The sequence below is a fragment of the Heteronotia binoei genome, chromosome 18, assembly GCF_032191835.1.
Source record: "Heteronotia binoei isolate CCM8104 ecotype False Entrance Well chromosome 18, APGP_CSIRO_Hbin_v1, whole genome shotgun sequence".
NCBI lineage: Eukaryota > Metazoa > Chordata > Lepidosauria > Squamata > Gekkonidae > Heteronotia > Heteronotia binoei.
In genome coordinates, this window is record NC_083240.1 from 29,504,277 (window position 1) to 29,530,675 (window position 26,399).

At 46.1% G+C, this 26,399-nt stretch overlaps 1 protein-coding gene across 2 annotated transcripts in view; it reads right to left on the reverse strand.

The window, feature by feature from the left end:
• The window catches only part of CAMKK1 (calcium/calmodulin dependent protein kinase kinase 1), an 88,472-nt gene extending 69,454 nt beyond the window's left edge, over positions 1–19,018 (reverse strand). For both annotated transcript variants that reach the window (XM_060259344.1, XM_060259345.1), the window contains exons 1-2: positions 18,515–19,018; positions 626–673 (exon numbers count right to left, since the gene is read on the reverse strand). In XM_060259344.1, coding sequence (XP_060115327.1) covers positions 626–673; positions 18,515–18,955 — 489 coding nt within the window. In that variant the 5' untranslated portion in view covers positions 18,956–19,018. The remainder of the gene's footprint in view (positions 1–625; positions 674–18,514) is intronic.
• Between the last annotated feature and the right edge of the window lie 7,381 nt (positions 19,019–26,399).

Here is a 26,399-nt window from a genome sequence, read left to right on the forward strand (position 1 = left end):
AATAACCCCAAAGCTCTTGATGCAGTCTGCCAGAGACAAGTAGGTAACCCCTCCAAAACGGGCAACACAATGCCCTTTGAAATAAGGCCAAAAATATTTAGGTTTGTTTGACAGTCTTATGTTTCTACAGGTGGGGGAGGGGATTTTGAAAGCAATGAACATTCAATCATACCCTGCCTACATTTAAAGGTAGTATAGTCTAAAGAAGGTTGTGCCATGCAATTCTCCTAAATGTTGACGATTGGCGTCTGAGAAGCCACAGAGCTACCCAACTTGACTATCACAAACTTTTAACCTTGAGCCTTTGGGGATTAAGACTCCCCTCAAATTAGCATCCAAGTTCCCCAGCAGAAAGGAAGAACAATTCCACTTAAGATCCTGCCAGGGTTAAGTACTTGGATAGGAGACCTCCAAGGAATACCAAATCCAGGACGCAGGAGCATACAATAGCAAGCCACCTCTCTGAATGTCCAGGCCCAGTAGGGGCCACCAGAAGTCAACCATGACTTTCAGGCAGGCGCACATACACACACAAAAAAAACCCCTGCCAGGTTTGCAAGCAGGTACAGCTGAAGCCTCCGAGTTGCCCCTTTTGTAAATTAAAGCATCATTTATGGAAACATACCTTTCCTATTTCGCTTTTCAGCTTGTATTGGTTCAACTGCACACAATCCTGAAACGGGAAAAAAAAAAGTTAAGTCGTTATTTCAAAAGAATTTTATTTGGGAATAGCAGCTAAAATTCTAAAGGCAGCTGATACAGTTTCATTCCTCTGTGAGCTCCCTGCAGAGAAAGGCAGGAGAAAATGAAAGACATTTTCCCACCTAAAGAAGCCTCAGACTCATTGATAACGTGAGTTCAATAATAGATGAGTTAGCTTAGCATAGTTCTGTTGTCAGACGGAGCAGGCAGGCCCTGGTTTAGCTCAACCATGAAGCTTGTTAGGTGACCTCACTCCTGTCTCTCTCTGTCTGTCTCTCTCGCTCAGCCTAACCTACCTCGCAGGGTTGCCTGTGAGGGGAAAATGGAAGACCACCCTAAGCTTCCTGGAGGGAGAATGAGATAAAAACGATAAGAGAAAACTGACAGAAAGTTGACATTTGGTAGAGACATGCATCAGAAGGTCCATGTTTAAAGCTCCCAGTGATTTCTTTAATTTCTGGTTTTCAAGCATGTATTTATTTATTTATTTATTTATTTGGGATTTCTATCCCGCCCTTCCCACAAGTGGCTCAGGTGTAAAGGCTTGATTCAGATCAGGAGGCGGGGATTATGTCTCCCCAGGGCTTTTTTTTTGTAGATAAAGCCCAGCAGGAACTAATTTGCATATTAGACCACACCACTGACATCCCCAGAAGTGACATCACCCGTTCAGTAGGTTACTTTCCGCATATTGAGACGGCACAGTACAGTGCATCAGCTGCATTTCATGGATGTGTGTTCTCACACAGCCCAATGAGAGACCTTGTTTTGTGCCCCCTCCCATTAAAAAAAAAACATGGCCGGAGAGAGAGAGAGCCACATGCGGTGCAGCAGTCAGCGGCAGGCTCAGCTTCTCCCAGGAGAAGGTGCTCGTGGCAGCTCTGCATCTCTTGCTCTCTTCACAAGCCCGTTGGAGGCTGGTGGTGGCAAAGAGGATGGAGCATGCGCTTTGGGAGCATGTGGCTGCCTAGGGCCTTCTCTGCTGCAGAGCTTTTTTTTAAGCCGAAGCCCTGGCCAAGTCAGCCAGAGCTGTGTTCCTGTGCATCCCTTGTAAGAAAAAAAAAGCCCTGTGTCTCTCCTTCACTATTTTCAAACATCTATAGAAAGAACTTCTATCTTTTTAAGACAGGAGGGCTGGAGACTTGTTTTGTTATTATTTAGCACATTTTATCCTGCCCTCCCTCTAAGCAACTACGCTCTCCTTGCCTTTACTTTATCTTTACAACGCCCCTTGTAACACACAGAGAGAGAGACAGATGCTCAGGATCATCCAGGGAGCTTCTATGGCAGAGTGGAAATTCGAACCCGGGACTCCCAAGGTCCTAGAGCCTGACACTCTAACCACAATACCTCACTGGTTTGGAGACTCTTGAAATGGAGGCTGCTGGAAAGCCCATTTCCAGACAGCAGTTGAGAAATCCTCTCTCGCTTCCTTGTCATACGGAAAAGAGAATGAAACCTTTCCAATCCACAGAACAAGAAGGGCCGTCCCAGGAGCAAGACAACGGTTTACTTTGTTCCCTCTGCCTGTCGTTTCTACTCGATCTCCCTGTCAAGCCTGCTGCTGTGGCTGATCTTCCACTGCACAGACTCAGATGAATTAAACACAGCTTTTCCCGTTTTAAAAAAGGTCTGACACATATACGTACAGGCTGTCAGTTTTTGAGGGCGTTTTGTGGGCTGCCAAGCACAACTGGCCAAAAGTTTCTCCCTGCCCCTAAGGAATTAAAATGTTGTCACCTTATATGCTTAGCAAGGAGGGGTGCCAGCTCAGAGTTGGGAAATCCTTGGGGATTTAGGGGGTTGAAGCCTGAGGAGGACAGAGTTTGGGGAGGGGAGGGGAGGGACTTCAGTGAGCGTATAATGCCACAGAGTCCGCCTTTCAAAGCAGCCATTTTCCCCAGAGGAACTGATCTCTGTCACCTGGAGATCAACTGTAATCCCAGGAGATCACCAGCCACCACCTGGAGGCTAAGTAAGCAACCAAAGTGAAACACACCTATCTGGAACGGTAAAAAACTGAAGCTATGGATCTTAGTGAGACGTTACCTTTCATGGTTGGAGCTTAGAGAAAGCCTGGAAGGCGAAAACAGTTTTGAATTTCCAGATAGCTCGTTTAGCTCTTATGGAGTAAAAATAGAAATTTTCTACATCTCTAAGAATCTACATTGACCAGTCGAAGTTCACCCGTTCCCCTTGGCGTTCTTAAGGTGGTCCTTCGTTCTGTTTGCTTCACAGGAGATTGAACCTGCACCTTCCATGAAATTGACTTAAGAAAAAGGAAATTGCCGATGCAGGTGCAGATTCAGTCTCCTGTGAAGCAAACAGAACGAAGGACCATCTTAAAAACACCAAGGGGAACAAATATATATATATAAAGAGCCCTGTGGTACAGAGTGGTAAAGATGCAGTACTGCAGTCGGAGCCCTCTGCTCACGACCTGAATTTGATCCCAGCGGAAGCTGGCTTCAGGTAGCCGGCTTCAGGTTGACTCAGCCTTCCATCCTTCCGAGGTCGGTAAAATGAGTACCCAGCTTGCTGGGGGGGAAGTGTAGGTGACTGGGGAAGGCAATGGCAAACCACTCCGTAAAAAGTCTGCCGTGAAAACGTTGTGAAAGCAACGTCACCCCAGAGTCGGAAACAACTGGTGCTTGCACCTTTACCTTTACCTTTATATATATATATACACACACACATACATACACACACATCATTAGGCGTTTGCTCTTCTGCTGATGTTTCGTTTGCTATAAATATATTTTGATGCCAGTTATATTTTGTGTTAGAGTAATTTTATTTGTGTTAGCTTTCAGAAGCACAATTGAGACTAATTGAGACTAATTTATACACGGAAGCGTTGCTTTGTATCTCTACCGCCTGGAGGCGGGCAAGAAGACCAAAGACCTTAGATTTATACCCCGCCCTTCTCTCTGAATCAGAGTCTCAGAACGGCTTACAATATCCTTTAACTTCTTCCCCCACAACAAGCACCCTGTAAGGTAGGTGGGGCTGAGAGAGCTCTCACAGCAGCTGCCCTTTCAAGGACAACTCCTGCGACAGCTATGGCTAGCCCAAGGCCGTTCCAGCAGCTGCAAGTGGAGGAGTGGGGAATCAAACCCGGTTATCCCAGATAAGAGTCCTAACACTTAACCACTACACCAAACGAGGACAATGGGGACATTTGGGTGATAGAAAGTGCCACCAAGTCACAGCTGACTTATGGGGACCGTGTGGGGGTTCTAAGAGATGTTCCGAGGTGGTGTGCCATTACCTGCCTCCACATCACAACTCCGGTATTCCTTGGAGGTCTCCCATCCAAATACTAGAGAGGGCTGACTCTGCTTAGCATCTGAGATGTGACGACATTGGGCTAGCCTGGGCTATCCAGCTCAGGGCGGGGGCATTTCTACGCCTTTCAAACCGGCTGACGCAGAATGTCGCCTCTCTCTTGCCGCAGGAGCAGCAACCTCACATCCATCTCGACTCCCCAACTGACAGCGCCCTGTTTGAGCACAAGGCAGCCGAGCGTGAGCATTGATAGGTTTAATCTTTTTTGTTGCTTTTGCTTTTTTTGTGTGTCCTCTGCAACGACTGCAACTTAACTTGCATAATGATTTGCAGCCGCCTATGACGGATGCGCTGCCTCCGGGGCTGACAGTGATGGATGATGCCTGGCGGGTTCCTGCAGAAGCAAGAAGTGTTGCTCTCAAAGGTGTGCAGATGCCTCTGAAATTCCCAAGAGGTTTGGTATTGACAAGGTCTCAGGGGAGGGAATTAATTCCCGCTGTAAAGAGCGGGTTGCCAAACACTGCTAAATAGGGAAGAACAGGGGTGTGGGAGAGCTAAACCAAAAGCAAGCCTGATATTTTCTAAATGGCATGCTTTCAGTCTAGTCTTGTTTCATAGAATCATAGAGTTGGAAGGGACCTCTAGGGTCATCTAGTCCAACCCCCTGCACAATGCAGGAAACTCACAAACACCTCCCCCTAAATTCACAGGATCAGCATTGCTGTCAGATGGCCATCTAGCCTCTGTTTAAAAAACCTCCAAGGAAGGAGAGCCCACCACTTCCCGAGCAAGCCTGTTCCACTGAGGAATCGCTATAACGGTCAGGAAGTTCTTCCTAATGTTGAGCCGGAAGCTCTTTTGATTTAATTTCAACTCACTGGTTCTGGTCCTTCCTTCGGAGCCACAGAAAACTATTCCAAAAGCTGGCCAAGTCTGAATGCAGCCAAGTCGAGGCAGCCAACCCTAAAACTTTGGAGTCAAGAAGGGACTGCACCTTGCATGCAAGCAGGGGGGTTTCCTTCCACCTCCACCTCCCCCACCCCGGCACTTCGTAGCCAGCAGGTCCATCCATCCCCCCCTCCCTAGCCCATTCCACTGGGCTTCCTCTGCTTTCCGCTCCTCCGCCTCCCTCCTCTCTGCCTGCTGCTTTTGCTGCTGCACTGCACTGCGCCCTGCTCGGCTCTCCTAGCTCCGGCTGCCACTGGTGTTGCTTCAGTGGCTCAGCCGTGGCAAAAAAGAAAAAAAGCAGGCTGCCCCCATGAAGGAAGTCAGGGGGGCAGTGCCATCATAGGGCCCCTGTGGCTACAGGCCTGGTGTGTGTGTGTGAAGTGCTGTTAAGGCACAGCCAACTTATGGGAAGCCCATATGGTTTTCAATGCAAAAGACAAACAGAGGTGGTTTGCCTTTGGCTGCCTCTGAGGAGCAACCGTAGACTTCCTTGGTGGTCTCCCCTCCAAGGACGGACAGTAGCCGACTCTACTTAGGTCTGAGATCACGCTAGCCTGGGCCATCCAGGTCAGGCTTTGAACCTCTTACTGCAAAGAGATTACTGCCCAGCAAGGCTTCTGCTGCTGATGGACAGGATCAATCGCTGCAGGAAAGCTCCTAAATGATTTTTGCAACATGCATCTAAAGGTCTAATCATGCGTGACGCTGCAGCTCCACAATTAGTAACCCTATACAGGAGATGTTAGGCATTCCATTATGAGTAATGCACATGGCCTTATTTGGATCAGGATTGCAGTATGAGAGGATTTAAGATTTGAGAGACAGATTTACGATTTGAGAGCCAGTTTGGTGTGGTGGTGGTTAAGTGCGTGGACCTCTTATCTGGGAGAACCGGGTTTGATTTCCCACTCCTCCACATGCACCTGCTGGAATGGCCTTGGGTCAGTCATAGCTATGCAGGAGTTGTCCTTGAAATGGCAGCTTCTGTGAGCTCTCTCAGCCCCACCTACCTCACAGGGTGTTTGTTGTGGGGGAGGAAGATAAAGGAGATTGTGAGCCACTCTGAGATTCAGAGTATAGAACGGGATATAAATCCAGTATCTTCACCTTCTTCTTCTTAAGTCTCCTCATAGGAGTTGTAATTATTTCTCTGGGAAAGACTATACTTTCGTAGACAAAAACATAGCCCAAAGGCTGTGTCATGGTGCTTTCACATGTCCTTGACCAACACACAAACCAACTTATGTACAAAAGCTTGCAATGCCCAGCTATTTCATATTATCCTCTGGGTCTTAGGCTGAAAGTTCTGACCGTGAGATTTCTGTAATGACTATCAATAAATCAAAAGTAGGTTTGCAACTTAACAGATATACACCTGAACACCTGAACAGCGTACTCAAGACTACTACAGCATAGACATTGTCTCCAGATTTTGATGCAATAATTCAGAGCAAGAGGTGTCCGTGCTAATCTTTTAAGAATGTTTTATTTTAAGTTTTTAAAAAATCTTTACTTGTGTTTGTCTGTGTCCTTTATAAAGTTTATCTCTCTGCTACCTGGCATTACATTTTATGACACACATGGCCCATCATGACAAGGTCTCATTTGCGTCAGATCCAACCCTCATAACAAATGAGTTTGACGCCCCTGTTTTAGAGGGTGGACTCTATAGCATTGTACCCCACTGAAATATCTGTCTTCCCAGGTTCTATCCCCAAATCTCAAAGGGATTCCCAACCTGGATCTGGCAACTCTACCCCCATCTTCCATCAGTGCTAGAGTTGCCAGCTCTGGATTGGGAAATACCTCGAGATTTGGAGGGTGGAGCCTGGAGAGGGTGGGGTTCAAGGGGAGGGGCTTCCGCTGGGTATAATGTTGTAGACTCCACCCTCCAAAGCAGCTATTTCCTCCAGGGGATCTGATGTTAACATCTTGAGACCAATTGTAATAGTGGGAGATCTCCAGGTGCCAGCTGAAGATTGGCAACCTAGCCAGCAGCTGAGGTGACCTGGCAACCCTAACACTGCGGAGATGATCAAAACCAAGCAGGGTTTGCAGGATTACCTCCCCTCCCCCTTCTTCCTTTCCTGCGTCTCCCTGATCCAAACTGTGGCTGTGCACACAATTTACTTTCTACGGCCTGATGAACAACAGCCAAATCGCTTATCTGTCTGCGCCTTTTCATAGGAATCTCCACCTATTTAAATACAGTCCTTTCCAACCAATCTTGCTAGTTAAGAATAGGTCTTTTAAAAGCTGCCCTATCTCCCCTGCTTTTATCTGGGGATTCTTCTAATTTGTTTCCAACTGTGGCCGAAATGAGCTCTGTGATCTGCTCTTTTAATCTGACCGAGTCTGTTCTTAGTTTATCTTATAGCTATGGTGATTATGGCTAACAGGTAATAGCCTGATTTGCAGTGGGGGTGGGGTGGAATTTTTGGACAGATGGTCATTGATTATTTGACAGAAAGGTAAGCTAGGTATGCTTTAAAAGAAACACATTTAGCCCTGTGGTGGGAAAGGCAGAGGCTTCGTATGGATTGGGCATGAAGTTCTGGAGAAGGGGACAAGTTCTTCCTCCACTGTACCGTGTCCCCTACCTTCAGATACCCTTTTATTCCAAGTAGAGGAAACACACAGGGATAGTTGGGGGGGGGCAGGAAGAAGAAGAAGAAGACTGCAGATTTATACCCCATTCTTCTCTCTGAATCAGAGACTCAGAGCGTCTTACAATCTCCTATATCTTCTCCTCCCACAACAGACACCCTGTGAGGTGGATGGGAGAGCTCTTGCAGCATCTTTCAAGGACAACTCCTGCAATAGCTATGGCCAAGGGTGGAATTCTAGCAGAAGCTCCTTTGCATATTAGGCCACACACCCCTGATGTAGCCAATCCGCCAACAGTTTACAAGGTTCTTTTTTTTTTAAGCTCTTGAAGGATTGGCTACATCAGGAGTGTGTGGCCTAATATGCAAAGGAGCTCCTGCTAGAATTCCACCCTGGCTATGGCTAACCCAAGGCCATTGTAGCAGCTGTAAGTGGAGGACTGGGGGATCAAACCCAGTTCTCCCAGATAAGAGTCCACACACCAGAGATCTCCTGGTTTGAAGGCCCTCCCCCCACTTCAGGGTTATCAGAAAGTGGGGAGAGGGTGGTTTGAATGTCCACTGGGCACTTCATTATACCCTGTGGAGAATCAATCTATCGGTATCTGGGGCTCGAGGGGGGCTGTTTTTTGAGGCAGAAGCACCAAATTTTCAGCATAGCATCCGGTGCTTCTCCTCACTCCCCCCCCCCAGTTTTTAAAAAAATTAGACTAAGGAGTACAATTCTATGAGCCCCCCAAAAAGGTGCCCTAATCCTCCATTATTTCCAGTGGAGGGAAGGCATTTAAAAGGAGCATGTTCCCTTTAAATGTGATGGCCAGAACTCCCTTCGGAGTTCAATCGCACTTGTCACAACCTTGCTCCCGGCTCCACTTCCAAAGTCTCCTGGCTGTCCCCAACCACCTGTTTCTAAGTGGGGTGCAACCAGGACATACAGACACTCGGGCCAAGATGGACCTCAAAACAATCTCTGGACCACCCCAAATGACACATCCCTATACCCTAGACACTGCCCCTTGCAGGAAAACACTCAGTGGGTGCAGGGCTTTTATTCTGGAAAAAGAGGTGCTGCAACTCTCAAGGGGTAAATGAAGGAGAAACACATAGGTTCCCCTCATTTTTTTGGAGTATTTTGTTTCCACAAAGAGGTTCTAGAACTCCATCCTACCGCATTCCCCCAGGAAAAGAAAGCCCTGGTGGTACACAATCCAAACATTGGTTCTGGTACCACAAGCTTCTTTTTGGCCACCAAGAAGTTGGTAGCCACCAAGAAACTGGTATTGCTAAGAAGATTTGAATAAGGAACTGAAATGGCTGCATGCCCTCTGAACCCCAAAATTATGTTTGGACCACTGGCACACATCATACCCCCCCCACACACACACACACACAGAGGCTTCATGCTTAACGCAAGGTGGATAGGCATCTTCAGTTGGGGAATACTGTAAGATGTTCTGCCCCCCACCCCTGCCAAATAAAAAGAAATAGCCATTGAACTGATGGCATAACATCAATTATGGGGGAAATTCAGATATAATTTCAGTCTTTATAGAAATCACCAGAAATTTATGGTTTTATGGCTTTACCATAGTTTTGAGCAATTCCTAGAGAGGTGTGACATCACATCTGTATTTCTCCATTAGTGGTTTACCATATGGTTTTTATGGCTTTACCATAGAGTTCCCAGCAATTCCTAGAGAGGTGTGATATCACATCTGGGTTTCTCCAAAAGTGATGTTCTGCCATCAGCCCGATGTCCCCCTTTCTCTCTCTCTCTTTGCATTTTAGGGCAGGGAATCCTCATATCCAAAGGGCTGGTAGCCCTATTCTAAACTTGTGAACTTCAATGCATTGTCAGTGGACTCCAGTATATTTCATTTACCACCACCCCCCTGCCCTTGTTAATACCCCGATTCCCCAAGGTTATTTCCCCCACATGGATTTACTGCTGGTTCCAGAAGTTAACTGGTGGATTATTATTTTATTAGTACTGACTGGAAGAAAACAGCAGAGCTTTGTAAAGATTCGGGGGGTTTAAAAATTAAGTCCCATGTTTCTTTGTTTAAGAAGAGGTCATTTAAAAAAAGAAAATCAGCTCCTCAAGGCTAGTGATTTGTCCAGTCAACAGGGGGTACTTTTACAAACTAAAGCTTTAGTTAATGAATTGAATCCATTATCCGATTAACATCTGCAGACCAGTGGGGAAAGTCTACTGTGGCTGTTCGTCAGCACCAACGGACTGTTTTAAAAGATGCAGAAATCCAAGGATTGGGCTAGGGTTGCCAGGTCTTACTGGATATCCAGCAGGGGGCTCCTGGGTCCATCTTCTCTCTCATGAACACAATGATGTCACCCAGCAGTGACATCATTATGCTGGGCATGCCGATCTAGTATTTTGGCCTAAATCTCCATGGTAAATGTAGACTTTCGGCCAAAATGCCAGAGTGTCAATGTGGGACATGTCCTGCGCAATGATGTCATTTCTGGGTGGTGCCATCACACTAAACATTGATGTGGGAGGGGGCTCTTCAGGGGTGGGGCTTCCACTGCCAGCCAGGGGAAACCCATCCTGACCAGGGATTTGGCAACCCTAGATTGGGCCCTGCAACTCTGTCACAATATCCATTCAGGAAACACTCTGTCACAAGAGCTAATAAGCCCCCATTATTATCCATACTATGAAGGCCAGATTTACCTGCTCAGCATCCAATGCCATATTCAGAGCATTTTTTGTAGCAGGAACTCCTTCCAATATTAGGCCATCCACCCATGATGTGGCCAATCCTCCTGGAGTAGACCCTGTACTAAGAGCCCCGTAAGCTCTTGGAGGATTGGCTACATCAGGGGTGTGTGGCCTAATATGCAACGGAGCTCCTTCTACAAAAAAAGGCCTGGCCTTTTTTGTCACATTTGCCATCAAGGCCCTTCTCTTGCTTAAACAGGGCATAATGGTCAGAAGCAAATGAAAAAAAAAATGGACACAAATCTGATATCAAACATGGTAATCCTCAGAAATTTCAGTCTCCCAGGATGAACCGCCACCAACCCCGAAGCACCACTACTTCAACAATGACATAAAAAGTGAGTGTTTTATCTGCATATGTGAATTTAGGCCATTAGGACTTAATAAGGACTCTTTCCCACCGCATTGGGGTCCATGTGGGTGTCCTTGGAATTCTGACACAATGTGGTGGGTGCAGCCACAAAAAGGCTGCCTCAGGAGGTGGAACCAACCACAAAATGGCTGCAGCAGCTTTTTTCCAGTCACACAGTGAAGATCCTCAAGTTACTGTACCAGCTACTGCCAAAACATTTTTTTTTAAATCTGCACAGTCAGTCAATCAGAAGTCTTACTGGAGAAAAGCTCCAAATGGGGAGGTTGAGGAGAAGCACTGGATGCTATGCTGAAAATTTAATGCCTCTACCTTAAAACAGCCCCCCCCACCCAAGCTCCAGATACCCACAGATTGATTTTCCATTATACCCTATGGAGACCAGTCTCTATAGGGTACAATGGAGTGCCCAGTGGACATTCAACCCCCACCCCCTGTTTTCTGATAACTCTGAAGTGGGGGAAGGGCCTCCAAACCAGGAGATCCCCTGCCCCCATCTGGGGATTGGCAATCATAGCTATTGTGAAAGGATTATCATCTTGTATGTGTTTGGTCTTTTACGCTGAACGGTCTTTTGTCTCCAGTTTGTCTCCAGGGCCAGTTTGGTGTAGTGGTTAGGTGTGCAGACTCTTATCTGGGAGAACCGGGTTTGATTCCCCACTCCTCCACTTGCACCTGCTAGCATGGCCTTGGGTCAGCCATAGCTATCACAGGAGTTGACCTTGAAAGGGCAGCTGCTGGGAGAGCCCTCTCAGCCCCACCCACCCCACAGAGTGTCTGTTGTGGGGGGAGACGATATAGGAGATTGTAAACCGCTCTGAGTCTCTGTTTCAGAGAGAAGGGTGGGATATAAATCTGCAGTCTTCTTTTTCCCTTCCCCTTTATTTTAGTTAGTATTCTGTTCTCGTGTGTGTGCGTGAACTGCAAACTGAAGATAACACTTCATGCATCTAACAAAGTGAGACTTCATCCACAAAAACTTATGCCACAACAAACCTGTTAGTCTTCACAATGCAAAAAGCCACTTTGCTGATATTCTGGTGCCTAAAACTAGCAATGAATCTTAAAGTAGGATTGTTGGGTGGGGGGGAAACAGTTGGTACCACAGTGGCAACAACCCACCCACCCTTCGCCTACATTAAATTTTAAACTCTTGTGTGCACCGCACTGGGAAACATCACCCACATTGGCTGATAAAATAATCATGACCAAGCTGCTACAGCAGAGAAAACTCCCTGAGGGCAACACCAACACAAACTCATACAGTGCCAGCTGCAAGGAGACTTTTGAAACAAAGAGACAGAGGATGAAAATCAATGCCTGCTACTCGAGCAGAGACAAAATGGGAGAGGCTTCAACCTTTCCAGGTCTGCAGTCCTGCAACAGGATTGGGCCACAATGGACGGAAATACAGCAAACCTTTAAGAAGCTGTCTTGTATTCGGTTAAACCACTACATCAGCTACCACTGGGTCTCCCTTGAGAATCAAACTGAAGGTCAGAGACAGGGCTGATTCCAGGTTTTTGAAGGTGCTGAGCAAGAATGTATAGCCAGGGCCCCTTTCTCACATTCAGTCCCTGTTGGGATAGGGTTGCCAACCATCTAGGTCAGTGGTATCGAACTCATTTGTTATGAGGGCCAGATCTGACATAAATGAAACCTTGTTGGGCTGGGCCATGTCAGGTTGGGCTGAGCCATGTTGGGCCAGGCCGTGTGTGTACCTATTTAAGATTACGTAGCAGAGATATACATTTTATAAAGAACACAGACAAACACAAATACATATATTTTTAAAAAAACTTAAAACAAGCTTAAAATGTTAGCACTCATTGGTCTTAAAGATGCTTTCCTTGTATTTCTTCCATGGGAACCAGGGAACTGGGCAAAGGAAACCCTGGCTCTTTGCTTCCTTCCCCAGGGGACTGGGGGGAGTCTCAGCCAATAGAAGGAAGAGAGGCTTGGCTCAGTAGCTCTACTGTGCAATTGAGAGAGCCTGGCAAAGCAAGCTATTCCTCCCCCCTTTCTCCCCAAGGGAGGAGCCTCAGTCAATGGAGAAAACAGAGGTTTTGCTCTGTAGCTCTTGTGCAACTGAGCAAGCCTTGCAAAGCAATCTGTTATGCAGAAGGTAGCAAGAGAGAGGGAGAAGGAAACAGATTGACAGCCAGTTGCTTGGGGGTCTGCTAGGACCCCTCTGGGGGCCTGATTCGGCCCCTGAACTGCATGATTGACACCCCTGATAGGTGATAGCTGGATATTCCCACTATTACAACCGATCTCCAGGTGACAAAGATCAGTTCACTTGGAGAAAATGGCTGCTTTGGAAGGTGGACTCTATGGCTACTGAAGTCTCTCCTCTCCCCAAACCCCAACCTTCTCAGGCTCCGCCCCCCAAATCTCCAGGTTTTCTCAACCCAGAGCTGGCAAGTGGCAACCCTATATTGGGAAGTAGGACAGGGTACCAGTGAGGTAAATAAATATCTCCAAAGAACCCTGAGATGTAGGTTCGAAAAAGCTATAATGACTTGATCAAGATTATAAAATGAGCCTAGATTAAAGCTGGGTAATTAAATTTTTAAAAGCGAGCCCTAAAATCCATGTCTAACCCTATCAACAAATGGCTCTCATGAATCACTTTTCTATTTCAGTATAGCACATGCAGTAGGTAAACCAGCACAAACGCTGGTAATTACTGGACAGTGTATTGTTACATGAACAGGATGTGGTTGCATGGCGCATTTCACACTCAGAATGTAAAAATCAGATTGCACAGGTTACGCTACTCATTTTTAAAAAAATAAACAGAAGCAATTGAAAAATGCCCAATTTAGGACTAAAAATCACCGCTAGATTCTGAATTTTATTTTTTTAAAAATCTCAGGATTTTGGATTATAAATCTGAAATTTAAAATTACCTCAGAATTACCTCAGAATGTAATCTCAGGTTTTGGTAATCACAAGAATTACAATGTGGCAGCAAATTGCAGCCTTTTTTTGTGAACAAATCTTAGAGCCTCACACCAATTAGTGCTGAGTCATCTCAGCTCTGTGTCAGCTTTTCACTATCAAAGGTGTGGGCAGACGTACCAGAATTTCTGGTCTGGAATGACAGGCCCTAAAGTGGAATGATGGCCCCTGGGAATAGCAGAAGTGAGCCTGGAAGGACAGACCTTAGAGTGGAATGATGGCCTCTGGGGTCCACCCCTGCAGAGTTTTGCTAATCAAAACCAGGTTGTTCTGTTATTAGACAGTCTGGTGTATGGTTAAAGTGCATGAGTACGAGTATGCTACATGATTCCTGGTTTATGTCTGCATTTGGCCAGCTAAGTGACTTTGGGCAAGCCGTTCTACCTCAGCCTGAATTACCTCACAAGGCTGTTGTAAGGATAAAATGGAGGAAGGGAGCAATTGCTTATGCTGCCCTGAATTTATTTGAAGGAAAGGCCTGATAAGAATGTAGGGTTGCCAAGTCCAATTTAAGAAATATCTGGGGACTTTGGGGGTGGAGCCAGGAGACATTAGGGGTGGAGCCAAGATCAAGGCTGTGACAAGCATAATTGAACTCCAAAGGGAGTTCTGGCCATCACATTTAAAGGGACGGCACACCTTTTCAATGCCTTCTTTCCATAGGAAATAATGAAGGATAGGGGCACCTTCTTTTGGGGCTCATAGAATTGGACCCCCTGGTTCAATCATTTTGAAACTTGGGGGATATTTTGGGGAGAGGCACTAGATGCTGTACTGAAAATTTGGTGCCTCTAGCTCAAAAAATGCCCCCCCAGAGTCCCAGATACCCGCGGATCAATTCTCCATTATTTTCTATGGGAATAAATCTCCATAGGGAATAACAGAGTTCCCAGCAGACATTTCCCTCCCCTCCCCCCGGTTTCTGACGACCCTGAAGCGGGGGGGGAGAGCCTCCAAATGGGGGGATCCCCTGCCCCCACCTGGGGATTGGCAACCCTATAAGTATGTGATAGAAGAAAGGTATCCAGGGCCAGATGATGCCCTAAACGCAGCCCAATAATGGTGCCCCCTCAGCCTTTCCATTGCTTAACTGACAAAACATTAAGACTCGATAAATGCTGAAAGTGAAATAAGATATTTTATTCAGTTTTCTTCCAGGCCAGACCCCACAACTATATTAAATATAAACTTATAAAAAATTATTTATTTAACACTAACTAGCAGTGAGCAAGATAAGCAAAAAAATCATGTGTTGCTCCCCTTTCCCTTGAAGCACGAGCTTATTTTGCTTAATGGTTCATCTAGGACTGCAAGTATCCATCCATTATCTTTTTTTCCTTCTTTCAAGATACACAACAGAGCAGCAGGAGGCAATTTTGACTTGCAAAACTGTGTGGGGATGAAAGGGTTAAACTCTTCTCCCCACAAAGCCCCTCAACCTGACCCTCAAGTAAGGGCCCCACAAAGCTGTCATCAAGCTTTAAAAGACACCAAGAAAATGTGATCATGAATCACCAAGCATCTGTTTTGAGCACAACTGACAGCATTTGATTGACGCGATTTATTTTTATGCCATCCTGCTGATTAAAAAAAAAAAAAAATTCTGAGGTACTAACTGTCAATATTTGACAAAAATGCAATAAATTTTACAATAAAAATCAAACTGGAATAAAGCAGGGGGGTAAGCAGCAAGGTAGACTGAAAGGGCTATAGCAGCAGGGGCAGATTGGCCATTAGGGATGCTAGGATGTCTTCAGGCGACAGACAGCAGTCTGCCTGGAAAAAATGGCCACTTTGGCATTATACCCCACTGCAATCCTTTCCTTCCCCAAACCCCACCCTTCTCAGGCTCCGCTCCCAAAATCACCTGGTATTCCCAACTCAGAAATTAGAACTGTACTAGGCGGACCAATGGCCTCCCTCAAACACCTGGGGTTCCCAGAGCATTGACCTCAATGTGCTGATTGATGTCATTTCTGGGTGTGTATCAGAAATTTCACCATAGTGAAGTGACAACAGTTCTCCCCCATTTTTCCTTGCTGCCTTACCACATGGTGGTGTGGGACTGGGGCTGCCAGTTCTGGATTGGGAAATGCCAGAACTGGAGATTTTGGGGAAGGAGCTTGGGGGGGTGGGGGCTGGGAAGGGGAGGGACCTCAGCAGGGTTTAATCCCACAGAATCCACCACCCAAAACTACCATTTTCTCCAGAGGAACTGAGCTTGGTTGTCTGGAGATCCAGGAGTTTTTTTGTAGCAGGAACACCTTTGCATATCAGGCCACACATCCCTGATGTAGCCAGTCCTCCAAGAGCTTACAATAGGCCCTATACTAAGAGCCCTGTAAGCTCCTGGAGGATTGGCTACATCATGGGGGTGTGGCCTAATATGCAAAGGGGTTCCTGCTACAAAAAAAACCCTGTGGAGATCAACTGTATTAGCAGAAGATCTCCAGGTGCTATCTGGATGTTGGAAACCCTCCCCACCCTCTCTTTTCTTTTGCCCAGCTAGGCTGTAATATTATACTCAGCGGGGGGTGGGGGAGGGGCGGGGAAAGCCCTATAAGGGGCAGTAAAAGGTGGAAAGATGCAGAACTTAGCCACACCATTTTGAAGGCAAAGCTTAGTCCAGTCCCCCGCCCTGTACTGGATGTGAGCAAAGTAGTCACATAAATGCTCTGACTTTCATGACTTCAAATTACTCCTTCTGAACCAGATCATTTTATTTTTGATCCCATTTTAACCTGAGGGTTGTGCCCTGTGCGGAAGCAACTGGAAACACGCTTCTTGCAGCTGCAGGATGTAAAACAGCATTCCAAGGTGCCTTAGGGTTCATGCATTTACAGGCATGTCCAGAAGAGACAAGATTCATCCACTCTGTACTAGAAGAGGAGCTGTGGCTCCGTGATAGTGTGTCTGCCGCGTATGCAGGTTCAACTCCCAGCATCTCCAGTTAAAAGGATCAGAAAACAGGCAGTGCAAACTATCTCTGCCTGAAACCACAGAGAGCTGTTGCCAATATGTGGACTGTGGAGTTCTCCACACAGACATTATAGATCTCCCTCCCACACACACACACACACGTCATCAAATTATATTGGTAATCTATATTAATTAGGTTCTTTGGCATCTCTGTGTGTCTGGAGACAGGCATCGTGTGTCAAATTGTTAACAGCTATTAATACTAGGGCTGCCTCCCACTCTTCATGCTATGGTCTCCACTGCTGCTCTAAGGAGCAGCAGGACCAAACATTGTGTGATGTTATTTCCAGCTGAAAAACTGGAAGTGACATCATGGTGTCATATAACGCTCTAGGAATCCCCCCCCCAGGCTCTTTGGTTTTTACTGCAGACATAAGAGGGATTCCTACAGTGTTGTGCAATGTGGTGGTTGTCGCTTCTGTTTTTTCAGCCAAAAAGCTGTCAAATGACACCCTTCCCCATTCCATGTTTGCTCTCACTGCTCACCAGAGTAGCAGAAGTGGCTAAGGGTTGAAAAACCTTAGAAGAAATTATGGATGTTGACTTTCTGAAAGAACATGAAAAATTATCTGGTCACAACTGGCCTAGGGAAATGTTTTTCCCTTCTGAGGCTCCAACTGAGGCCCCAACTAAGCTCTAGGACATTTGAGAAGCTAGGACTGATTTCCCACTCGCCTTACACCCTCTCAAGCTCCTCTTCTCAACAGGGCTTCCCTCCGATTTCACACTACCTGCCCCAGGGCTGCAGCTAGCATCGGCTTTTTCGTGCAGCAAAGAGAAACTAGTTTTTAGAGGTTTCTCTTTGCAGAGTGAAAAAGCCAACACTAGCTGCAGCTCCAGGGCAGATAGTGTGAAATCGGAGGGAAGCCCCGCTAAGAAGAGGAGCTTGAGAGTGGCGTAAGGCGAGTGGGAAATCGGTCTAGATTTCATCATCAGTGAATAGCTCCATGATAAAACAGGATTCTACCAAGGCTGCTTCCACATGGAGGGTTTGCTCTGGTTCCGTTTCTACACTGCAGAGAGTTTTTGACAACACAGACCTTGATTGAACAATATTTTGATTCAGTAGAAGGCAGCTTCATGTGTCCAGATTCCAAGAGCCTCTGGGAAGAGAGCTGATCCCTGAACTTGTCCAGCATTCCATAATAAAATTTGTTAACAAAGTATTTCTCCAAGACAAAAGGAACAATCGTTTACCAAGAACAGGGATCAGAAATCAGGGTCTGCCCTTTCCATCTTTCTAGGGTCTACCCTACCCTAATCAGGGTCTACCCTTTCTAGGAGAGCCAGTTTGGTGTAGTGGTTAAGTGTGCGGACTCTTATCTGGGAGAACCAGGTTTGATTCTCCACTCCTCCACTTGCACCTGCTAGCATGGCCTTGGGTCAGCCATAGCCCTGGCAGAGGTTGTCCTTGAAAGGGCAGCTGCTGTGAGAGCCCTCTCCAGCCCCACCCACCTCACAGGGTGTCTGTTGTGGGGGAGGAAGGTAAAGGAGATTGTAAGCCGCTCTGAGACTCTTTGGAGTGGAGGGCGGGATATAAATCCAATATCTTCATCTTCTACCCCTGGACAGTTTTTCCTACAGAGCCATAGCGGTTCAAGAGTCAGCCTAAGAGCAGGACAGCTCCAAGGCAACATGCATATTTACCAGGTGCGTACAGGTGTCAGGTACATGTGAAAATTAACCCTGAAAAACCCAGTGGTCAGTTTGTTCTGAAGTTATACATGCATGGTAAATACATAGATGGCTCTCATTCACACAACAGAGGGACCACACATATTGGGCGGATTGTGGGCAGCACATGCGCCCATTTCACAACTTTGCGTCATTTGAATGTCCAAAAAGATCTTTTTAGGCTGCTATTTCTGCTTGCAACAACAGTGGGCCACCATCAAGAGCGGACGGCAAACCTACCGCAGCATCAGAGATGGAGACTCGATGGGACTCTATTGTTGGTCTCCTCACAATCCGCGGGGAAGGCCCAGTGGCATAAAGACCAAAGCCTTGGGGGTCGGCAGAGCTCAGATAGTTTCCAGCCGGCCTCTCTTGAAGAGAGTACTTCCTACCAGACAGAAGGGGCCTCGTTGGCACTCTCTTGGGCGCCGTCAGTTCATGAGCCCCGTCCAGTTCTTCAGATGATCCCAATTCAAGGCTGACCCCATTCCGTTGGTTGTTAGCAGAGTTCTTAGAACACACAGTTTCATTCTCTTTTGCCGTTTCCTGACCGTTTTGGGTCACAATGTCGGGACCCACGTCAACATCAATAGCAGCTACTCTTTCGGCAAGTTCTGTCTGGGTGTCTTTACAATACATCTCTGGGCTTCTGCCTGTGTTGTCAGCTAGAGAATCTCCCATCCTCAGTTCCTCTTTGCTTTCAGGGTTTCTCAGACCGCGATGGAGGCTGTTTCACAGGTCATGGGAAGCATGTGGAGCAGAGGCTCTGCCGGCATGAATTTCTGGAAAGAATCACAACAAGGAAGAGTTAAGCAATGGCACAGCTTTACGATTTCTCAGTGACTAGCTGATGTGTTCAGCATGTAAAAGGGTTAAGGTAGTCCCCTGTGCAAGCACCGAGTCGTTACGGACCCATGGGTGACGTCACATCATGGCGTTTTCTTGGCAGACTTTTTACGGGGTGGTTTACCGTTGCCTTCCCCAGTCATCTACACTTTCCCCCCAGCAAGCTGGGTACTCATTTTACTGATCTCAGAAAGATGGAAGCCCGAGTCAACCTTGAGCTGGCTACCTGAACCCAGCTTCCACTGGGATTTAATTCAGGTCGGGAGCAGAGCTTAGACTGCAGTACTGCAGCTTACCACTCTGCGCCACAGGGCTCCTCATTCAACGGGTATCCTATCTTTTCACTATCAAAACTGTTTCCATATTCATTCGCTTTTGTAACCTCTGAGCCGAGGACCTGTCAGTGGAAACCTCTGGTTTATGTATGAACATATGAAGAGCCATGCAAGATTAGATTAGGCGTCCATTTTGTTCACCATTCTGTTTTAATTAGTGGTCAGCCTGATGTTTCAGGGAAGTCCAGAAGCTTTCTTTCTTGCCCACAATCCGGGCTTTTTCGGAGCAGGACCGCAGTTCTGGCTGGCTTGGCATCAGGGGGTGTGGCCTAATATGCAAATGAGTTCCTGCTGAGCTTTTTCTACAAAAAAGCCCTGCCCACACAAGCTAAGCATGGTCAGCCCTGGTTAGGACTTGGATGGGAGACCACCAAGGAAGCCCAGGCTCACTACGCAGAGGTAGGCAATGGCAAACCACCTCTGTTCATCTCTTGCCTTGAAAGAGACAGGGCTGCCATAAATTGCTGTGACTTGATGGCACTTTCCTCCATCAAAACAGATACAGTCATCCATCAGTCATAACTAGTTTCAGTTGACAATCCACTCCCACATAACATTTGTATTGAATTTTAATTATCGTTTGCATTGAATTTTGATTGCTATCAGAACAGCAAAACAAAATCAAACAAAAACAACTTTTTTTTTTTAAGGCGAAGCGAACAGAAAAGACTGATCCTCAACCCACTTTGCAAAGCCCAGTTGGCCTGAGAGGCACAATACAGTAAAATTAGTAATTAACACAAGAGTCTTGCAGGGACAAACTGTAAAGCTCATCCAGTCTAGTCAAAACTCATCTGGTTCAGACAATGGCCAGATGTTCCCAGGCAGTTCACAAGCAAAGCATGACCGCAACAGCTACCCCCCACCCAGTTCTTCCTCAGCAGCAACTGGTATTCTGAGGTAGACCACCTCTGAACATGGAGGTTTCACTTAGCCATCATAGCTAATAGATCAGGAATGGCCAAACTTCCTTAATGTAAAAGCCATATAGAATAAATGTCATATCTCTGAGAGCCGCAAGGCAGGCAGGCAGGAAGGAGGGCAAATAAATGAGAGGAGGGATGAGGGAGAAAGAGATGGAAAGAAAGCAACTTTAACTTTCAATGCATTCTCCAAGCCGCTGGCTGGCTGACTTGAAGAAATGCCTTCTCCAAGCCAGCCAGCTGGGTGGCAGGGGATTGGAGAGCCACAGTTTGGCCACCCCTGTAATAGATCTATCCCTCTTTGAACTGGTCTGCTCCCTTTTCAAAACTATTTCCAAACCACGCTGGGACGACACCCATTTTCTGCAGGACTTGCTTGCCTTCTACCGGGTTTGCAAAACCGAATGGTTCAGGTTGGCCTTTGGAAGTTAACCAGATGATGGGGGCTGGTCTGACAATGTTATGGAGCTGAGTAATATATCTTAATATCTGATATGTATTACTTGTTTTTTGTTAGGTTTCATCAGATGGGCAGCTTTGTTGGTCTGAAGCAGTAGAACAAAGCAAGAGTAAAGTTTCACCTTTAAGACCAACAAAGTTTTATTCAGAATGTAAGCTTTCGTGTGCTAGAAGCACACTTCATCAGACAAAAGTATAGAATGGCAAGCAGTCCAAAATATAGAGAAAGTGGGCAGTGAGTGACTCTGCATACTAACTCACTGCCCACTATCTCTATATTTAGGACTGCTTGCCATGCCATACTTTTGTCTGATGAAGTGTGCTTCTAGCACACAAAAGCTTACATTCTGAATAAAACTTTGTTGGTCTTAAAGGTGAAACTTGACTCTCGCTTTGTTCTATTGTATGGCAGTGTGCGTAGTATAGCCAGGAGTTCCTAAGGTTGTCTGGCAACCAGAAGTTCTAGCTCTTTTAGCTTTATGTGCCTCTAGGTGACAAGCAAAATGTGTTTTTAAGGCAAGGGATGTTTCAGAGCTGGTTTGCCATTGCCTGCCTCTGCTTCATGCCCTGGTATTCCTTGGAAGTCACCCTTCCAAATACTAGCCAAGGTCAACCCTACTTAGCTTCCAAGATTAGACCAGATCAGGGTAGCCTGGGCTATCCAGGTCAGGGTTGTTTCAGTGTTGCAAGTCACTGCAAGACCTTCTAGGTCAACAGAGTCCCAAAAAATCTTTTACTACCCTGAACAGAAGTGCCAGCCTGCCCCCGTTAGGGAAAGCAACTCAGCTCGCCATTTTCCAACCCCGGAAGTCCAAAAAAATCTGACAAGCAAACAAATAAATGAATAAATCTGAGCTCATGCCACATTATGTGGCAGAAAATCCCACAATTTAGTTACAATGCTATGCGCAGGAAAATTTCAGGGAGGCTGTTAAAAGCAGCTTACTGGAAAGGAACATTTCCCCCCTCTAAACACATTTTAGTGTACACATCAGTTTTTCTGGCTAAATCCCTAAAACCTTGTCATTTTGAGTTGTGGACGTCGTAGTAGGAAGGAAGGAACATTTAGATTTCCAATACGAGTTTGGGTTTCAAACCTAAACAACAGCTAACATTTTGTTCTATTTATATAACAAGATGCCTCAGATGTTACATAACCATTGTGCTTCTGTTCTCTAGTATCTGTTTCCCTCTTTTATGTGTTTATTCCCTTCATCTGTGTCTTTTACGTTACATGGGTGCCTGACACAGCAGAACTCGTAGTTCAATACTAAACTGAAGCAAGCTCAAACCTGGATCTTTGTACATGAGTCTCACCAACAAGCCAGTGGGCTTGAACTTCAGTAGAGCAGGGGTCTCCAGCATTGTGCCTGTGAGCACCAAGGGCCCCCTGACACCTTTTCTGGTACCCATCAAGCATATTTAGGAATTGGGTGGGGCCAGGTAGGAATTTGCCCAAGATGCAGGGGTGGAATTCTAGCAGGAGCTCCTTTGCATATTAGACCAAACACCCCTGATGTAGCCAATCCTTCAAGAGCTTACAAAAAAGACCCTTGTAAGCTCTTGGAGGATTGGCTACATCAGGGGTGTGTGGCCTAATATGCAAAGGAGCTCCTGCTAGAATTCCACCCCTGCCCAAATGGCTTCTGGTTTACTACTAATAGGGTTGCCAAGTTCCCTGTGTCCTCTGGCGGGTGACTTTCACGTGCGCTTTGCATGTACGATGCAATGATGACACCCAGAAGTGACGTCATTGCACCGACGATGTCGCGCGCGACCACTCTAGGCGTTTCCAGGAAAACTTTATGGTTTTCCTGGATGCTCTAGCAATTTGGGAGGGAAAACTCAATTATTGGGAATTTTATTGGGTTTTCCCAATAAACGTCTGGGTGACGTCATATTGGGAAAACCCAATAAAATTATTAGAGGCATGATTGAACTGGGGACCTTTCATATTATGGCTTTGCCATTATGGTACATACAACAGCGCATAAAATGTATTTGCTATGTTTGCCAACTCTGGCAGCCGTTCTAAGGGCAGTAAAGCAGGATATAAATTCTGTAAATAAATAAACTCAGAGTGGGGAAATTCCTGAATATTTGAGGGTGGAACCTGGAGGTGGAGTGTGGAGGGACCTCCACGGGTTATAATGCCATAGAGACCAGTCTCCAAAGCAGATGTTTTCTCCAGGAGGGAAAGGGGTTGCACTTTCCTGAAACCTTTGTTCATCGATTGGTCTCCTGTGCAGGCACACTTAGGACTGCACCACCACAGGCCTACTGCGGAGAGGTGCTAGCAAGCATTTTAAAGAATTTCCTAATATCCCAAGAGTGCTCCTCCTCCTGTGAGTTTCCCAACCCAAAATCACATGATGTGGGAAGGGGGAGCACTCTTCCCTCCGTTACTGCGAACAGAGGACGTTTATCAGCAAGCTGACAATCTTCCTGAGAGAAATTATTTCCCTCAGGACTTCTGAGAATGGCTCTTTTTAAAAATGTACTGAGTGTGGAGCCAAAACGGCTCAGAGCGATGTGTTGTCATCTTGCCAAGCCTGTTGCTTGTGGGACTGCACAGAAGCCACAAAGATGAACTGATGTTTGCCATCTGGGGATCAGCTGTGCTTCTGGGGAATCCTTGGGCCCTGTGGGCAACCCTAGATTGCAACCCCGATTCCTAGTATCTCACTGCTGTGCTTCATATTAATTGAAGCTTCCCAAACTGTGGTTTTGAATCCACATGTTTGTTTATAAACAGAAATGCTTGGGAGGATCCAACCACCAGCCTGTGACTCAGCAACTAACATGTGCAATGCAGCCTATGAGAAACTGGCCAACAGATCTACACCTTCTGGCCCGCACCAGTTTAGAAGGTCAGTACACAGGGTTGCCAAGTCCAATTCAAGAAATATCTGGAGACACTGGAAGTGGAGCCAGGAGCAAGGGTGTGACAAGCATAACTGAACTCCAAAGGGAGTTCTGGCCATCACATTTAAAGGGACCACACACCTTTTAAATGCCTTCCCTCCATTTGGAATGATGAAGGATAAGGGCACCTTCTTTGGGGGCTTATAGAATTGGACCCCCTGGCTCAGTCCTTTTGAAGCTTGGAGGGAGTTTTGGGGAGAGGCACTGGATGCTATTCTGAAAATGTGGTGGATCTATCTCAAAAAACAGCCCCCCCAGAGCCCCAGATACCTGCAGATCTATTCTCCATTATACCCTATGAAGATCAGTCTTCATAGGGAATAATGGAGTGCCCAGCAGACATTTCCCTCCCCCCCCCCCGCCCGCTTTCTGAAGAAGTGGGGGGAGGGCCTCCAAACCGGGGAATCCCCTGCCCCCACGTGGGGCTTGGCAACCCTACCGGTACAAATTCTCTGGAAAAACAAGCTTGCAAAAGTATTTAACACCTGATCTACAAGGAAGTGGGAAAGGCTTTCATGAAAAAGAACAAACACAGGTTGGCCCTCTTGCACTGACTAGGCTAGAGGTACTTAAGGCTAGGGAGGAGAGCAAAGACCATTTCTAAATCTAGCTCTCAAAGCACAAATCTTTGCAAACTGGGTGAAAAGATACTTCTGCTTCTAACATCCCAGTCAACAGGCAGTTCTATTTTTAAATGAAAGCAAAGGAAATGAGCATGAAGGGGGAGGAGGAGGAACTGTTCAGTGGAAGAGGGCAGCCTCCCCTGAGGGAGGAAAAACCCCCCCAGAATATGCTCACATTACGAAACCAATGTGCAATGTCATTAATTCCTCTTTGATGGGGAGTTTTGACAGAAACGCTGTTGTGGCCACTGATCAATCCCTGTTTGTAAAGTTGATTGCTTGCTCACAGTCAGAAGACATGACTAGGGCTGCCCAGTTGCCCGCTATGTTGCTTTGTGGAGTAGCGAGAGCAAAATGAGACCAAAGATTAGCATCACCACAACACTATGATGCCACTTCTGGTTCACAGTACTGTGTGATGCTCTAGGAATTTCCCAGATCTCTGTAGTGAAAACAGTAGATCTGAGAAATTCCTAGACCATCACCGATGCTGTGGTGTTTCAGACCTGGAAGTGACATCACAGCATCAGCTGGTGTGTATTTCTTTTAAAGTCTCTGCTTGCTCATTGCTCTTAGGGATTGCCAGTAACTCAGTAGTGGAACATCTGCTTTTCATGTGGAAGATTTCAAGTTCAGTACTTGGCATCTTCAGTTAAAAAAAATAGGGGATGTGGAGGACTTCTACCAGATACCCTGAAAGGCTCTGCCTGTCAGAACAGACAATACTGGCTTTGGTTTTGGCTTAAGGTAGCTTCATGTGTTCTTGTTAAAGAGAGGGCATGTAGTTCACAGGCAGACCATCTGCATTGCTTGCAGTTTATCCCAGTTCTATCCCCAACAACTCCAGTTAAAAAGTTCAGGGAGTAGGTGATGTGAAAAACCTTTTCCTGAGACCCTGGAGATCCACTGTCACATCAATAACTAAGCTTTGTTTTACCACTTGAGGTAAATCCACAAATCGTCAGTTCCTCAACACAGGAAAATATAAGGGAACGTCTTGAAATCGTAGCTGTGATCCCTGTAAATTCTTGTCACAAGTTCTGGAGAAAAGGGTTTTCCTCCTTGCACTTGCATTAAACTGCACAGTGTGGTATCCATCTTCCAAGAGAAACTGTATTCTACAACTGTTTTTAGACTGCAGGTTAGAAGGAACATCATATATATATATATATATATATATATATATATATATATATATATTTAAATCTCACAATACAGAAAATGCATCCATCAAGGAAGAATGCTGCGCTAGTGGTTTCCTCTCCATTAAACCAATTTTCTGTACACCACGAATCTGTTTCATAGGACAGAGCTCTTGGTCCCATAAGCCCTATCCGCCTTTTGTAGTACAACACTCTCATAAGGGCACCAGCCACAAAAACCTGTCAATCATTCTAGCTCATCTTGAAACAAACCTTAGAGGAAGAAGAAATGAAATTGTTTGGCATGACATTTGTAGATGTAGTAGCGAGTACTCCAAAGGAAGAGGATTTTATTTCTTACATTTCAAGCCCAACCTTTCTGCCAGGATCTTAGTGCAGCAGTTACCGCCTTCCCTAATTTATTCTCACAACAACCCTATATGGTAGATTAGGCCAAGAGACTGTGGCTGGCCAAGGTCACCCAAAAAGCAGTGAGGATTTGACCATCCATCTCTCTGATCCTAAACTAATAGGCTAATTGCTTCCTATGTACACCAACACATATGATTGCCATGCCCGTTGTACAGAGTCAAACCTTTGGTCCATCCAGTTAAATGCTGCCTACTTGGACTGCCAGCAGCTCTCTAGGATTTCATGCAAAAATCCTTCATATCATGTGCAATACTCCTTCTAAGCTGTGGAGTCTTGTGAGCAAAAACTCTGCTTTGTGAGCTACCGCATCAATTAGTTTGCTCTGGGGCCATTTTCCTTGAGCTGAGACAAAAATGTGTGAGCCGGAGGCTACAAAACTGCAAGCTAGCTCACACTAACTCAGAGGGAACACTGACCATGAGCTATCTGATCTTTTTCAT